Source organism: Callospermophilus lateralis, chromosome 4 (genome assembly GCF_048772815.1).
Source record: "Callospermophilus lateralis isolate mCalLat2 chromosome 4, mCalLat2.hap1, whole genome shotgun sequence".
Lineage (NCBI taxonomy): Eukaryota > Metazoa > Chordata > Mammalia > Rodentia > Sciuridae > Callospermophilus > Callospermophilus lateralis.
The window spans coordinates 161886924-161903967 of NC_135308.1; the positions used below are offsets into that span (position 1 = coordinate 161886924).

A 17044-nucleotide genomic window follows, 5' to 3' on the forward strand; every position below is an offset into this window, starting at 1 on the left:
GAGAGGTGTGGCGAGACATACACCAGTGAGGTGGTGACAAGAAGTCACAATGACAAAGGATGGTGGACCAGCATGGATGAGGATCTTCTGTACAGAATGAGGAGAGGAAGAAAGGCCACTTCCTTCACACCAGCAGGCAGCCTCAGGCCCCCACTCCACAGTCCTGGCAAGGAGCGCTTTCTCTCAGGGTTGGAATCAGACTCTTCCATCCTGTTTTTCTGCATCAGAAAGTGAGCATGTTGAAGCCTGTGGCTCTGGCTGAGATGGAAGTGCTTACCACAGCCTTCCTTGGCTCTTGGCAGACCCAGGGCAAATGTGGTGCCAACTTGGGCATCCCTGTTCCCAGTGGGCAGAGTCTGTATCCTGCTGTCTCCCAGTAGCCGTTGTGAAGCTCTGAAGGGCAGCTGAGTGCATTCAGCCCCCGTCCCACTTTGCTTCCTGGCCCCACTCCTGATGGGGAGCTGAATGGCCATGCTAAGAGCTGGGTGACACTTGAATGTTGCAGGCCAACTCCCCAGCCGTTCTTGTGGTACCTGTGGCCTCCCAGGGTCTTACCACTTGTAGTCAGCCACTGTGAGTGCTGATCTCTGAGCCTGGAAGTCACGTCAGCACAGTCTGGAATGGGACCCCAGGACATTCCTCTGCTTCTTCACATTTTCCCATTCCTGAGGGCCTGCCAGGCCCTTCCAGAAACCTGGGCATCTAGATCTTAGTACCACAGCCCCTCCTTCCCACTGCAGAGTTCAGCTCAGGGACCTTCACAAGTCCCAGGCCAGCTCCTGGGGCTGTGCTGGTAGTGTCACAGCAGGTAGGGAAAACCCCAAACCCAGGGTTCACAGCCCACCTCTCCAACCCACCAAGGGCTCTTCAGCAGAGCTGCCCTTCTTTCCACCCCATGGAGCTCATAGTCCTCCCTGGCCAACAGCCAGCAGACTGGACAGACCCTCTACAAAGCAATGGCGGGAGACGCATGGGGTGTCTGACCCATTGCCTCCATCTACCTACGTGTGCAGTCCTTCTGGTTTTGGGCAAGGTCAAAGCCGGGCCTGCAGTCACAGGCCACCCCACCTTTGGGCGTCTCCCGGCAGATGTGGGCACAACCGTGGTCTTTGTTCATGCAGTTCATACCCTCTGGGAAGACAGACAAGAGAGGGGTTGGGGGCCAAGGAGAGAGAGGGAGAGAAACAATGTCATGATTAAATGATAGGCTCTGGACTGCTATTGCACACCATGTATGCTGGTGTGTACATACATGTGCAAGTGAAGTGCACGTGCACACACACATACACACACACACACATACACACACACAGATGTGGACTGGTAATCCACATGGAGACATACGATGGTCCTAGTGGCCAAGGACACTATGCCCAGTCTGGTGCTTTGTGAGCTGCACTGTAAATGAAAACTGGGGACTAACTTGGTAAAACTCCTGCCCTAAGCCACATTTTGGGTTAGGTCTTTGGAACTGCTTTCAGGTCAGGGCCATTTGGTCTGTCCCCTACGGTCCCAGAAATTTCCCTCCCTCCATCTCCCCTCCCTGTTTGCCTGGAGTAGTTCAGACCTCCTTCCATTGACCCAAGTTGATGTTTATCTTCCTGGTGATTTGTGAGGAGCTTCCAGAATTTATGAGGTCAGGGGTCAAGTGAGAGCCTGTGGGTCACAAGTCCATCAAGAGGCCAAAGGCAGATGAAAGGGAAGAGCTGCAACCTGCACCTCAGCTCTGTGACCTGACTCCAGCCTGCACCTCAGCTCTGTGACCTGACTCCATCTCCACCTGCAAGAAGCGTGGAGGAGTGAAGCCGGCTTTGGAGAGTGGTGGGAACCCTTGGTGGGTGAACACACAGGTGGCCTCTCCTCCCCAGAGCACACACTGGACTCTTGTTTTAGGAGAGGGCCAGCTCCATCTGGACCCTGCACACCATAAAACAAGCATGCAGCAATGCAACATGTAAAAACACAAACCCCGTGGCAGTCATACTACAGCTTAAAATAACCTAGGGCTGGGGTGTGGCTGAGTGGTAGAGTGCCTGCCCAGCGCACACAGGTCCTGGAGTCAATCTGCAACACCCCCAAAAGTCTAATGTTAAACTCAAAACCCCCAAAATGGAAAAGAGTAAAGCCTGCACTTTGCCCAGTGCCCAAACTCCTGGTCTCATCTGCTTCTTTACTTTTCGCCATTCTTCACCTTGCCTTCTCAACTTCTTCCTGTCCAACTGTTGCATGATGCAGAGTCTACCCACCAGCCAATGATTAAAGATGCACAGCACCTGACTGCTGCTGTGCCTCACAGGAGGCTCCAAGTTCAGGTGGAGAGACCAGCTCTCTCCTTTCTCAACTCCCACTGGCTCTGATGCATGACTATCACGGAGGTGTGTTGATGGAGGCTAAACACCCGGGGTCAAAGGGTGGAGGGCTGATCTGCAGTCTTTGCAAAGTTCTGTGGTGCAAACCCTCCCCTTGGCTGATTTCAAGCTATGGGGGTGTGGTGGTATCCACAGGGACCACTGGAGTAGGGACGCCATGTACACGGTTGGCTTTGAAGCTGGTATTAGCCAGTGCTGGCACATCGCTTTCTTAGAAAGGCCCTGCAGAGGAAGGCAGATGTGGGTGTGAACCTGGCTTCCCTACCAGCTATTGCCCTTGGGGATACCTGCTTCACTTCTCTGAGCCTCATGATCTCTGAGCTGGCACGACTGTCCTGGAGTAGGTGAGAGATGAAATGAGGTCACAGACGGGCAGATGCCGGGCCTGCTGAAGGTGTTCACTAACAGACCAGACACCCTTACAGGGGCCTGACTTCTGAAAGCTGCTGCTTCCCCCTGCAGATCTGGAGAAAGGGATTCCCTGCTAGGTCCTGGAGAGGCCAGTCACCCCGCTTCAGAGGTGGCTTTCAGGAGAGGGTCTTTCTTGGACACGTTCAGTCTCTCAGTAGGTCTTCTGGGAGACTCCAGCCTCTGAGAAGGTTTGGCCAGTGAGTGGTGGCCACCAAGCAGTCTCCATGACCATCATTAATGGGCAATGTCAACGGTGGGCTCAGAGCCTAGGGTTACCCCTCCTTCCTTGCTCACAAGGCTCCTGTGGCTCCCTTGTTCCACCCACACTGCAACCCTGCCCCTTGCACATACTCCCCAAGTTCCCAATCCCACACACCTGGTACCATCCTTGAGAAGTGTCCCATCCCCCAGCTTCTCCTTTCTCCTGGGAAACTCCCTCTCCTGCCTTCCACAAAAAAAATCCTAGGCGCATCTCAAACCCCACCAATTCAGCAATCTTCCCGATCCCTGAGTTTAGTCTTGTCAATTCCCCCTGTCAATTTCCCAGCGCTACCCCATGTGCCCACACTGAAGCAGATCTGTGCTGCTTCTTGAGTGGGAGGAGTCTGAGGCTCCTGTTTTGCTCAGGCGTGGACATGATGAAGAAAGGGAGATTGAATTTCCACTTCCAGTCAAAGGATAGCAATTTACGAGAAGCCCTGCTGATCACACCCGCTGTAAAACTCATCCCTGGAGAACTGCTGCATCCAAGAACCCTGGACTAAAGAGCATGAGCTTTAGAACTCCCTCCATCTCCCCTTCCACAACTTGCCATCTAATCATCTTTCCTTTTGAGCACGTGGATTTTAATAATGAGCCAAGAGTTACCATAGTTGCTGGCAAAGGGTAACCTGGGGGCATAATCCAGCATTACGGTAGCAACCCAAGGTCAGCATGTGGAGCTGCAGAGCTGGGGAAGGGGAGTCTGGTTTTAAAGGTCCTGGCTGGGTTTCTCTCTGGCAACTGTAGGGAAGAGGGCTGGCCTTCACCCTTTGCCTGGAGGCCCCTCACCAGATTCCAGATAGCCATTGAGCACTCTGCCTTCTGCCCCAGGTCCTGAAGCCCCCTCTGCCTCTCCAGCCCAGGGTCAGCTGGGGCTGGCTTTCGGTCCTCTTTACATTCCTAACAATGACAGAGGAGACCAAAGAGCCCAGGTGTACGAGTCCACATGTTATATTACCCATGTCTACCACACAGAAAAGAATTTAAATAATGTACTTTTACCAAAAACTATATTTTTCAAAACAAGAGCAGGGCAGGCCTGAGAGGAGCAGCCTTGCAGCCCTGTGGAGCTGGGCTCCCTGCTGCATGGCGGGGCAGAGGAGGCCTGAGGGCTTCTGGGGCCTTCCCCTGAAAGAAGTGGCATCCAGCATCACCACCACATTTTAAAGCAACCCTTGCCACCACTCCAAAGATGGTCACAACTGCCCAACCTGGGGGCAACTTGCAGCCACCTCTGCTTGTCACTTTGGCTCCTGGGTGGCTGTGCTACCTCACTTCCACTGGGAGCAGCACTGGCTCCTACAGGCCAAAGAAGACCCACCTGCATGGGCAGAAGCACAGGAGGTTGGCCTGCACAGCGTCCTCTTCTCTGGGGACGGCCTGGACACTGCCTCTGCCCTGCTGAGGCAGCCTTCTTCCCAGAGCAGCTCAGGACCAGGCCTCATGGCTCTGAGCTCTTCCCCCTGATGGGGTGGCTCGGCACCCCACCCCACCTCGTGCGTCTCTCCAAATGGGCACCTTAGGTGGTGGGGGCGTCCCGTTGCTGGGGTTGGTGCCAGCACCATGTTGTGCACTGCCCACTCCAGGTCAGTGCCTACCAAGCCAACGCACAAACAGCCACGGAGAGCAGCCAGCTCCAGGTCCTCAGATGCCCAGCCATGCTCACCACCATCAAAGACTCAGACTGGACTGCTACCTTCTCTGCATCTGTTTTGTCAGCCATGAAATGGGGCTGAGGAGTCTACCCCCGAGTGTTGCTGCAGAGGAAACTGAAGAGCGTGAGAGAGCACCTCCTCCAGAAAGTGCGCCGTGGACACAGTGTCTGCCTCTGCCTGCTTCCTGTGGCCTGTGCTGAAGGGTCAGCTGCCTATGTTGCTCTCCCCTGCCAGCCATGGGTAACCTACAGGGAGACCTGAGCTTTATTCTGTATCACAAGTTCCCAGCACTGGGCCTGGTACAGAGTGGGGGCTCAGCAAAGAGTGGCTGGGAAAGAGAGAGAAGAGTGGAAAAGGAGAGAGGAGGAAGAGGAGGAAAAGACGAATAAAGGCTGTCCTACCTAGGAGCAGATCAACCCACTGTCTACTATAACAGGGGGCAAGGTAAGAATTTTAAAAGTACTATTGGGGCATTCTGGCTCTGTGTTCTAGAAACACATTCAGGTACTTCAGATGCCTGATGGAGAAAATTCATGGCACACATTAAAAGTTCTGAGAAGTCGTGCACTCACTGTGGAACAGTCTTGTCTCCCTTACTCGACATGGTGTCCTGGACTTGAAGAGACCCCAGGACTAAAAGGGTCTTAAGGTGGCCCACTCCAGCTTCCCGCTTTGTAGACAAGGCAGTGGGGCACAGGACTGGGGTGGCACACAGGCCTCCCTCCAAGCCTCCAGGCAGCGCTGTAGCATGTCCTCTCATCTCCTCTCTCAGGGCTGTGCTGACCTGAGGTGGGAGCCAAGAGCAGGGAGGTAGCTTGTCCTCTCCTGTAGGAGATGGCTCCCATGAGAGGCCCATGGCCAAGTGGGTGTGTGAAGATGAACCCCAGGGCATGAGAGGTGCTTGGGACCAGACACTTCTGTTCCAGGAGAGTGGTCCTGAGCTCCAGCTGGGAAGTGCTCACCTCTTCTACAGTTGCAAGCCTGCCCGACTCCTCTGAGCAGCAGGCCTGCTCCAATCTGCTATGGCAGCAGACACCTCACTGTGCCAGTCTGCGTGTTCCTCTGATGCAGACCTAGCCCACTCCCAGCCCCAGCCCAGGCCAAGCCCAGAGCAGCTTCCTGCAAGAGTGAGTTCTGTCCTCTGCAACTCCTTGCTTATGCCATGACTGTTCTTGGGAACCAAACTATAAGATGCACCCTTTTTCTCCCTCCTATAAGATCCACCCTTTTTCTCCCTCGATTTGGACATGGAGGAACCAGGAGCACCAAGCTCAACAGAGGCTCTGTTTGTTTCCCTTCCCTGAGGGGAGTCCAGATAGAACTCCAGAGCTATTTCCAGAAGCCCTGGTCTTCAGAGGCCTGGTGCCTGCCAGTCCAGGCTGCTCACCACGCCAAATCTAATCTGACACAACCCATCCAAATCCAATTAGGTGCTGCAAACTCTGGCTGAGTGTCTCCCTGGTGCCTGGGCTGGGCTGGGCGCAGTGAGGAGACGATGCTTTGTCACTGCATCACCAGATCCACACGTGGACTCTACCAAGTGTCTACAGCCTTGGGCAGTTTCCTTCATGTCTGAGCCTGGTTTCCACCTGTGTAAAACCAGACAGTTGCAGGACCTGTGTCACAGGTATGCTGCATGACATGTGTGGCACTCAGTCCTGGGTGAGGGGAGTAGCAGGCTGAGGGTGCACATAAAACTGCCATGGGACTTCTCCTGGGCAGGAAGGAGCCACAAAAGGTTGTTCATAGGCCAGTGATGAGTTGTGGCAGGAGCAGCTCTGGGTGCTGCTTGGGAGGTGCTGTGCTACCCGCTGCATAGATGACACATGGAGTGGGGATCAGCGTGGGGAAAGGATTTGCCCAGCCACGACTGAGTCAGAAGCACCCAATGTCTCCCTTCAATGGCCCTTCCCCACATCGTCGCCTGTCCTGAACCTTCTGATGGGCCCGCAGCAGCCCTTCCCCAGGAAGACCTATTTTCCCTAAAGGCCTGCCATCAATTTTGGACACTGGCCCAGGGTGCACATGGAAAGAGACAGCAAACTCTGCGTGCCTGAAACCAGTGCATACGTCACACCTCTGCAGTGGGCGTGAGACATGCTGTCTGCTTGTACTTAGGAGCCCCCTGCTCGGATAACAAAGCTGGAACGTGTGTCTCCTGAGGGCTGTTGCTATGGCAACTTCATCAATAACATCACTTTCTGTGTTCATGTTCAAACACATAGGAAAAGGGCAAGCTGGGAAGGGAGAGCAGAGAGAAGAAGCAAAACAAAACCAAAAATCCACCCAATGGCCTTGCTCTGCCCTGCATTCCCAGATGTGTGAGGAAGGGATTTTCCTCCCTTTCACATTGTCAATAGAAAGTGATGGCGCCAAGAAACAGACCGGAGCTTTGCGATGCAGGAAGAGGCTGCTGCCCTTCCCAGCTCAGTCCAAGCCATGCAGGGAAAAGCAAGCTTCCAAAGAGTTTGAAGAAAAGGCCCTGTGAAGATGGGGCCCAGGAGCAGCTAGGGGACTGGACTGTGGGAGAGGACAACAAGCACTGCTGTGGCTACAGCTGCCTGGGTGCAGAGCCCTGCTCCATATCCTGCCACGGACTGCCTGGCTAGTCTCCCAAGATGAGCCCAGAGGTGGGAGTGGCATGGGGTTACGCAGTCCACCAGATGGGAATATGGAGGCACAGGGGCTGGGTCTCGGGGACAGACTTGCAAGACAGAATGGCAGCAGCTCTGGGCTGCAGAACAGGCCCACAAGAAATGTGGTGATGACAGGTTGATGACAACCAGAATAGCCATTTATTGAGACCTGCTGCACACTGAGTACTTAAGTGAATAACCTTGAGGCCATAGGACCACTTGTCAAAGGCACTGTTACCTCCACTTGACAAGTGAGCAGAGTAGGACAAAGAAAGAATCAGTCACTTGCTCAAGGAGCATGGTAAGGGAGATGTGGGCTGTAAACCCACCCTTGACTCAGAACCTGCCCTTCCAGTGGGCTTCCAGGAGACAGTGAGGCAGGCAGCCCTGGGAACTTTCCCCCTAGTTCCATGTAAGGACCACAATGGCCCAGCTGTCTCCTGCCCAAGGCCATTCCCACACTCCATCTCTCCAAGACCATCTCTAGTGCCAGCTTCTGCAGTGCACCTGGATTCTGACCCTGCCCCAGCCCAGCCAGGGAACGATGCCACCAGGCTCCTTAGAGACACAGAGAGCTACATGAGGCCAGAGCTCGCCCTTTTGTCCCACACACGGCTCTGAGTGAAGATAGAGACCTCCACGGCACCACCCTGCCAGGTTAGCAGCTTTGCCCATGTTAGGGGTGCTTCAGAGAGGTGGGGCAATTTGCCTGTGGTCACTTGAGTAGGACATGGCAGAACTGGAAAGGAGCTTGGGTCTGACTGACTGGAAGGTCAGCCAGCCTCCAGCTGCACAGGGAGCTTTCTAGAGCATAAATATGACTATGTCCACCCACAGCAAAACACACACACACACACACACACACACACACACAAAAGCTTCTGCCAAGGACCAACAGGACCAGGTACTCCGTCCTCTGACTCCTGCCAGCTACCCTCTAGCTTGTCTGCATGTCCCACCCAAGCCCTAGGTACCAGAGCCCTGTTCGGCCTCCCTCCCTCCTCGCCAAGTTTCCTTGTGAATGTGCTTTCCTCTGCGAGGTCACACTCCCCCTCCCTTCTTTGGCAATATCTGATGTGTTATCTGAGATCCTGTTTGGGGTCACCTCTTCCAGGCAGCTCTCTTTGTTCCCATCTGCTCCCCAAGTCCCTTGGTGGTATTAGGGGCTGTGCTTGACCCTCCCCCAACAATTCTCTGACCTCTCTCCTCGATCACAGAGCCTGCCACACTGATTATAACTGGCTAGTTACACACTGTCCCCACTTTGAGGTGGCAGGGCCTGAGCTGCTCATGTCGGAGGGAATACACCTGGAACGTTTGTTGAGTGCAAGTGCTCTGAGGACTCGGGTGCAGCCATTCTGTGCTTTGGACGCTCATAAGAAGAGAGGCTGGCACTCAGGCAACAGCAGTGCCTTGGTCTCCAGGCCCCGGCTGGTCCTGGATGCAGGGACCTGCAGCCCCCCTGCCAGTTGCAGGTTAACATCTGGAGTGTGTATCCAGAGCCTTTTGTTATGCGGCCTGGGCTTCAGCAGAAACCAGGGCTCTACCTCCCATCCTGGACCCTAACTTACCTCCTCTGGGAAAAACCCAGGCCTGGAGGGGCACCAGCAACCATGTACCTCAGATGAGACCCCCAGCGAACAATGAGCCCAAGACAGCACCACCTGGGAATGAGTGACTGCTGACCATGGGCTTCACCTGCCCAGATCTCCTCAGTGGAGCTGGCTCTCAGCAAACCTCCCCACATGAACACATCTCCACAGCTGATTGCCAGGGGCCATCTGCAGCCCCACCTGATGGTGAAGATGCTGTGTCTTGCAGAGGTAAAGGCACTTGTCTCCCAATTTGTGGGTGGAGCAGGGACTCCAACCCCTGACAGCCACACCAACACTCAAGTGCTCACATCTTTTCCCACCAGCCCTGGTGCCCACCTGTCAGTCCTTGGGGACTGGCTCCTTCCATCCTCCTCCTCACTACCCCACCTACTTTGGTTGATACACCATTTTGAATAAAGGGGAAAGTTTCTCCCCTGGGGCATCTGAGGCCCTAGGTCCCAGCTGGGTGTGTCACCTGATCTGCCTACTCTTCTTCTTCCCTTCCCCACCAGCCCTGCTGTCCTTATCCCCCAGTCCCTCCTGTGGGTCTCATAGCCCCATCAGGGCCCCAGGAAGCTACCTGGCTAGCCACCCCCTGCCCCCGCCCGCCATATTCTGCCCCGAGAGCTGCCCCCATGTTTACCTGCTCACTTGTACCTGTGCCTTCCATCCCACAGGGGTCAGGGGGGCCTTCTTTGTTTCAGCCCCAAGATCCCACTTAGGTGCACCTGCCCCTTGTCCGTGCTTCTCACCCTGCCCTGCTCCACCCTGCTCCACAGCACCACAGGGGCAGCCATGGCAGGTGCTGACCAAACTCCTGTGGGCTGCATGGCTGATGTCCCAGTGAAGGGCCTGAGCAGCTTAAAAGCTGCCATTCTGCTTCATGTTCACTAGCAAGCCACTGGCTTGGAAGAAGCCTTGGAGACTATCTTGATGGAGCCGCTCCTCTTCTACCAGGGCTGTCCTGGATCACAGAGCATCTCAGCATTCTGCCTGTCACACCAGGGGTGGCTCCCAAAGCTCTGTTGCTCCACCTGAGACAGCAGAACCAAGGGCGACGACCCACAGGTTCATTTTCAGCTTGGGACCAAGTTCAGTGCCACGGTTGCCCCCCAGGGGGACAGGCACTGTAGCCACAGGTGGATGGCCAGACAGAACGGAGCCTGCACTGGCCCCTGGAGTGCCGGATGATTGTGGAGGGCTGGCCCTGCTTTCTGGGAAGCAGCAGTAGACGCCAATCTCTGGCCTTTGGTGGCCACACCCGCCCCCTGGGGCCTTGAACAGTCCTGAGGACTGGACAGCAGTCTGCACAGACATATGGATGGGCATTTGCAGAGCTGCCTGGGGCCTTGTGGGTGTGGGTGGCACTGAGGTGGGCTTTGTGAACTCAGCACTGGCTTATGTCCCCATTCTGGCCCTCTGAGGTATGAGGTCTCAGAACTTGCTGTTTCTTCTCTGTGAAGCGGAGAGATGAAGGCCTCTTGTAGGGCTAAAGGCAGGCACGAGGGTCTGCACCCTGCTCCGCTTCCTGACAGCCCTCTCAGATGCAGAGGTTGCTCCAGGAAGGTTGGCCTCTCCCAGGACTAACGTCCTTCCCCTGCCCCTCCTGAAGTTTCCCAGGCTAGTCACTAGGTGTCACCACAGTCAAGTCCAAGCCTCCCAGGATAGGACCTCAGAGAAAGCCTGGCTGAGACACTGGGCTCCTGCAGCCTCAGGCCAGGTGGCGGGAGCTGTCCTTCCCTCCTTCAGGTTGCCAGATTTAGCAAATAATAATCCAGCCTGCCCAGTTAGACCTGGATTTCACATAAACAATAAATACTTTCTGATAAGTATGCTCCCATTGTTGCATGGGTGATACTGAAAAAATCGGGTTTATCCGAAGCCCTAGTTTAAATAGGCACCGAATATTTGACACATCAATCCTACCCCTCCTTCCATGGACACTCTAAAGGATGTTATGGGGAATAGGTTGTCCAGTGCCACACTTAGGCCTTGATCAGGAAACAAGTCTGTTTCTCCTTTCTAATAAGTGACCAGAAGGACAAAACCCAGGATGGTGTCCCTATGGCAGCACCCCATCAGGGTTCCCATGGTGGCCCTTGGAGACCCAAGAGCAGCAGGGCCACACTACTAGGAGATTTTCTCAGGGTGTGAGCAGCTCCCTAAAGCTACAGCAGTGACTGTCCACTACTGTGCCCCCAGGAGTTGGAGAGATCACCCTGCTGCACCGCGGAGGGGCTGGGCTGTCTGCCGCCCCACCGACTGTGCCTGCCCCCTCAGCACCACAGGGGCAGCTTTTATTTCCCAGAACCTTGAGGATTAAAGAGCTCCAAGGGTTTGGGGCACAGTAGACAGATACTTCATCTACATGGAGGACCTTGCTCTTTTTTCAAGAGCACGGGTCAGTGCTCCACAGGGAAGGAACAACTACCTTCGGGCACTGAGGCCAATCTTCAATAACCTGTCACTTCACTCAATCAACCAGTGTGTGGATACACATGGTGATGTGCCTGGGGACATGAGCCAGGGTCTGGGCAGGGAAGGAAAGGGGTTCTCTTCAAGGAGTCAGCTCACACAGTGGAAGGCTGGGCAAGGGAGGTTGAGGAGTCCCTGAACTTCTGACATGAACTTGAACTGCCCTGCTAGAGGGGCCTGGGGAGGAGAAAGAAGCCTGGCAGGCCGAGGGGGACCAGGCAAGAAAACAGTAGTGGCATCCCACCAAGACCTGGGCAGCCTGAGCCCCACCGCTCAGCATTGGGACAAAAGAGCACTCTGTAAAACTGATGCCACACACGGCAGGTGTCATCCCCCACATGACATGAACCGAGTTCTCTTCTCTTCTACTTGATGGGTTTTCTCTGCACACAGCCCCATATCTGACATGAGAAATGCGAGACAACTTGGACAACGTCCCTGCCCTTCTCAGGAGGTAGCAGGCCAGCCCTCCAGCAGAGGACAGAGCCATCTGAACCACAGGAGTCCGAGTCAGGAGGAAGATGCGCTGCCTGAATCAGAGCCAGCTGCGCAGAGCAGGTGAAACTGAGCTGGGCACTGGAGTAAGAGCTTTTCAAGAAGAGAGGGGATGGGAAATGGCATTCAAGTCCAGAGCCAGCATGCCCAGGTTCACCATGGGCTAGGGCATGTGTGCGTGAAGGGAGGTGGCAGGCAGGAGTGGCTGGCAGTCCTCAGAAGGCAGCAAAGGTGGGGTGCAGCAGGGTGGGGCAGACCTGAGCTGGGCTCTGGAGACAGCACCTCATTATGGTGTGTGGGGGAGGGGACAGGCAGAGGCAGGGAGGCCAGCTGGTACTCATGGGTGCTTAAAGAAAAAAGGTAGAGTGAGGGGGTGAGAAGGTGCTGGGCTTGAGAGTCAATGTGTGATCATGAAGGGAGGGCAGCAGGAAAGGGCAGGGGCCAAGGGTAGGTCCAGTGTTGGGACCCCTCCTCACTGAGGCTGGGGGATGGGAAGATAATGCTTTAGGTTTGAGTAAGTGGGACAGCAGACCCTGTCCGTGCTGCTCCCAGGTCAGGGTGGGAGCCAGGGGAGACGAAGCCAGGGAGGGGCAGGAGGGGGAGGAGGCCCAGGAGGGGCTGCTGAGGGACTGAAAAGGAACAGGAGAAAACAGGGTGGGACATACATACAGAAGGAGCCTTGAGAGAGGATCAAGTGGCCACCAACTGGAGATAGGAGTCTGCCGAGCTGGCCCTGGCTGGGGATGAGGCCCTGGGAATGTTTCAGGGGCAGGGAGGGGGTGCTGGGCAGATGTCCTGTCAGATCAGCCTGAGACTTCATGGCTGGAAAAAAGGCCCACAGAGGCTGGAGAGGGATCAGGCCCCAAACGATCCCGGATGACCATGCTGGCTCCCCACAGCCAAGCAGGCCTCTGCCCAGAGGTTTTTACACCCAAAGCCCTGAATCTGCACAGCTCCTCACACACCCTGGGCCATGACCACAAACTCTGGGGGGAAGCTGGGCCTGGGCTGCAACGTGTGAGATGGGCTCCAGCTTGGAGCCAAGAGGCCCAGGGCAAGTCCCAGCTCTGCCACCAGCGTGCTGGTGATGGCGGACAGGCTACTGTTACCTTCTCCTAGAACAGGCATGTGGGCCAGCTTTTGGCCCAGGAAAGGCCCTTTGGGTTCTGATGTCAGCTCTATGACATCCTTTCTTCACCTCTCCTGACTGCCCACTCCCTACCAGGATCCATGCTGGACAGCAGGGTGCAGGGGTCATTATGTGAGGAAGAAAGGTCTGGTGCAGAGCCAGAGTGGGCAGTGCAGGGAGGCTGAGGTGGGGTCAGAAAGGGGTGACAAGGCAGGGCCCACTGGCTCTGCCTGGGGAAGCAGGAGGCATGCAGAGACAAGGGGTGCAACGGCCAGGTGGGCAGGATGTTCCAGACAGAGGCGGCAGTGGGAGCGGAGACAGGTGGCAGAGCAGCAAGGGCTCTGTTGGCAACACAAGAGGGCTGCAGAGGTCTGAGCCAGGGCCCGGTGGGGAGTCATGGGAGGTCCAGCGGGGCATAATGTGGTCAGGGGCTGGGTGGAGCACTGGCCCCAGCTGCCCTCAGAGGGTTCGACAGGGCAGGGAGTCCTGGTGTTGGCTGCTGTGCCCATTCGGCCAGAGGCTGGCAGTCCAGGCCCCCAGAGGAGGGCGGCGTGGGGAGGTGGGGTCTCCCTGTGTCCCTGGGGTCCAGGCTACAGAGCAACCTCTGCTCCTGTCTTCCAGCCACTGTGCAGACACTGAGCAGATAGTGTGGAGTCAAATTCTGCCTCTTCTGCTCCTTACTCTTTGTGGGCAAAATTCTCCACAACTCAGCCTCTGTCTTCTCACCTACAGACTGTACTCAGGTACAATGACTTGTACCAAGGTCTAGGCACAGTGCTGGGCCCATGGTTGTGCTCGGTTGCGGTGCCTAGGGTGATGTGTGATGCCCATAACAACTGGGCCCCGTTCTGCCCACCTGGGGTGGCAGCCACCCTGGGGGATATGGTGCTGGATATGTCTCATTCTAACCCGCACAACCATTCTGTAATGGAAGATACCCAGGTCAGTCCCATTTTACAGATAAGAAACCAAGGCCCTAGGACTTGCGGCTGAGACGACATCCAGGGCCAGGCCAGCTCTTACCCTGTGCCCTCAGCTATGGCTCGCCTTCACACCACACCATCCACTCCTCCAGACCTAAGGTTCTACAGCTTGGGGGAAATTTCTGCCTCTAATGTTGAGAAGTCAGCACTGAGGGTGCCCCTGGCGCCAGCTTGAGGCCAGGCTAGAAGTGCGTGAAGCTGCCTTACCAGCCAAGGGAGTTGTTTATGGGGTGGGAGGCTCGTAAAAAATAATGGGCTGGATTTATTGTCCCCGCCTTGAGGGCCATTCCGGACCGCACAGGGCCAAGACAGGCCCCCTCCAGTAGCTCCATAAATCTCCCAGCTAAGCGTGAGAGCTGTTTGTTCTCCCGCCCACCTGGTCTGCAGCAGCAGCAGGCTACAGCCCCACGTGGCCTGCCCCAGCCCCCACAAGTGATGATGGAAAGCCCTGGAAATGATGTTCTGACCCTGCAGGGGACACACAGGGGCCCCTGGAACCCAGGCCTGGTCTAGCTCCATGATGTGGGAATCACATTCTGGGAGCCAACAGGAGCCTGAATGGCTCACTGACCAGCTGGGCAGCTCAAGAGAGACTTGGGAGAGCAGGAGAAAAAGAGCTGGCTTTGGCTTTAGAAATCCAGCTCCTGATCCTGAAGTGCTCCCTCGCAGAGCAGCAGGGGAAGCTGCTTCCCTCCTCAAGGGCATGGCAGTGCTCACGTGACACACTTCACAGGGTGGCTTCAAGCATCAGCGTATTCCTAGGTGGGAAACCACAGCGAAGGGAGGTGAAGCTGGGCCTGGCAAGGGTGCCTGTGGCTGAGGAAGGGCTGGGAAAGGGTGGTGTCCAGTCAGCCTGGAGGCCCAGGCCTAGGGAAAGGAGGAAGGGCAGAGCTGAACACAAAGTCAAGAAGAGGATCAAGGACCAGCCCAGTGGGGGTAGGGTGGGAGGGCTGAGAATGAGCTGACCACAGAGACTGCTCTTGTGATGAGAGCTACCAGCCTTCCGCCCCGATCCAGACCCACAAAGTCTGCACCCAGAACCTCTCAAGTGACCTTTGCCAAGGAGCCCCAGTTGGTCCTGACACTGCTGTGGGCTTGGAGCTGTGGGCTCAGGACTCAGCAGGGCGTGCCTGGCTGTCAGTGCAGATCTGACCACAGCAACTGGAGCGCCTGTGCCACATGAGGCCTTGCCTCCAAGTCCTCAGGAGCTGGAGTGCCCGCCAGGAAACACTTCACTTTGAAGCCCACCATGCAGTAAGTATGTGCTCTAGTTTGAATGTTTGTGTCCCCTCCAAAATTCACATGGAAACAGACTCTCCAACCAACAGGATAAAGAGGATTGGCCTTGGGAGGTGATTAAGCTGAGGACTCCGCCCTCATAGATAGCACTGGTGCCCCGTAAAAGGGCTGAAGGGGACTAGCTAGGCCTCTTTGTACCACGTTGAGGACACAGCAAGAGGTGGCACATCTGTGAAGCAGAGTCCTCACCAGACATGGAATCTGCTGGTGCTTAGTTCTTGGACTTCTAGGCTCCCACAACAGTGAGAAATAAACACCTACTCTCAGGTGTTCTGCTATCACAGCAGGGTCTAAGCAGCCTGCAGTCTTCTTTGCTGAATGATGGGCTGAGGGAGCTGGGGACGGGCCTGGCTAGCTCTTGCCTGGCCTCCTGTGGCTCTGGTGATGCGCCTCCAGAGCCCTCCCTGCACCATTTGGTGGGCATCTGCTTCAGGTTTGTCTCTCTTGTGGGTCCTGGGAGGTGTCCCCTGGCATGAAGGTGGGCTTCCAAGAGCAATGTGTAGAGGTGAGATGGAGGAAGCTGGGCCCAGGGGTCATCTGAGTGCCTACCTATGCCAGGCAGAGTCCTGCTTCCCCTAGCCCTGAGAACACGTGCAGGGAGATCTGAAACTCCACAGTGCCCAAGCTCCTGACTCGGTGAAGCCCTAACTCCTGAGCTTTCCCTGTCTCACATGCCAAGTCCCTGTGATCATTTCAGACCCAGCTGGGGCCAGGTGGGAGCCAGCCATTCAGGAGAGGCAGAGTGGCATCGACACTTTGCACAAGTCTTTCCTGAACACCGTCAATCACACGCTGAGTGAGACAGTGGGGGAGAGGAAACAGTTCGGCTTCTTAAGAAGCAGAGACCTGCCCAGCACGCACAAGCCCCTCTGGTCACCCCCAGCCCAGTAAGAAGAAAAACAGAAAGGAGAGACTGGCTGATCACTCGGCTCCGCTGACCCCTGCTTCCCATGTCACAGAGAGAACAAGGCTCAGCCTTGTCCGGAGACCCCACCACTGAAGTGTTCTGCACCTACGTGACAGGGCACAGGACAGTCTCAAGAGCCGCTGCGAGGCAGACAGGGCTCTGCTGAAGTTCTGCCAGCCTGCCTCTCGCCCTGCCCCAGCCATTCTCCCCTTTCGTCTCGTCATCCTCCCCTCATCCCGTCACCCTCCCCTCAGACATCCTGTCACTTTCCTCTCAGCCATCCTCCTGTCACCTCTCCTTCAGACATTCAGACATCTTCCTGTCATCTTTTCCTTAGAGATACTGTCACCTCCCCCTTAGTCATCCTCTTGTCACCTTCCCTTCAGTCATCCTCCTGCCACCTCCCCTTCAGCCACCCTCCTGTCACCTTCTCCTCAGCTATCCTATTGTCACCTTCCCCTTAACCATTCTTCTGTCACCTTCCCTTCAATCATTTTCCTGTCACCTCCACCAGCCATCTTCCTGTTACCTTCCTTTCAGTCATCCTTCTGACACTTTCCCTTCAGCCACCCTCTTGTCACCTCCTTCTCAGTCACCTTCCTGTCACCTTCTCTTCAGTCACCCTCATCACCTTCCCCTCTCTATCACCCTTTTGTCACCTCCCTCAACCATTTTTCTGTCACCTTCTCTTCAGTCACCTCCCTGTCACCTTCTCTCCAGTCACCTCCCTGTCACCTCTCCTTCAGCCACCTTCCTATCACCTTTCCCTCAGTCACCTTCCTGTCACATTACCCTCAACCACCTTCATGTCATCTCTCCCTCAGCCACC

General features: G+C 55.7%; 1 protein-coding gene across 1 annotated transcript in view; it reads right to left on the reverse strand.

Annotated features, from left to right (window-relative positions):
• Nucleotides 1-17044, reverse strand: part of LOC143397283 (signal peptide, CUB and EGF-like domain-containing protein 1) — a 97014-nt gene that overhangs the window by 26639 nt on the left and 53331 nt on the right. The window contains exon 5 of the mRNA XM_077109277.1: nt 1006-1131. Coding sequence (XP_076965392.1) covers nt 1006-1131 — 126 coding nt within the window. The remainder of the gene's footprint in view (nt 1-1005; nt 1132-17044) is intronic.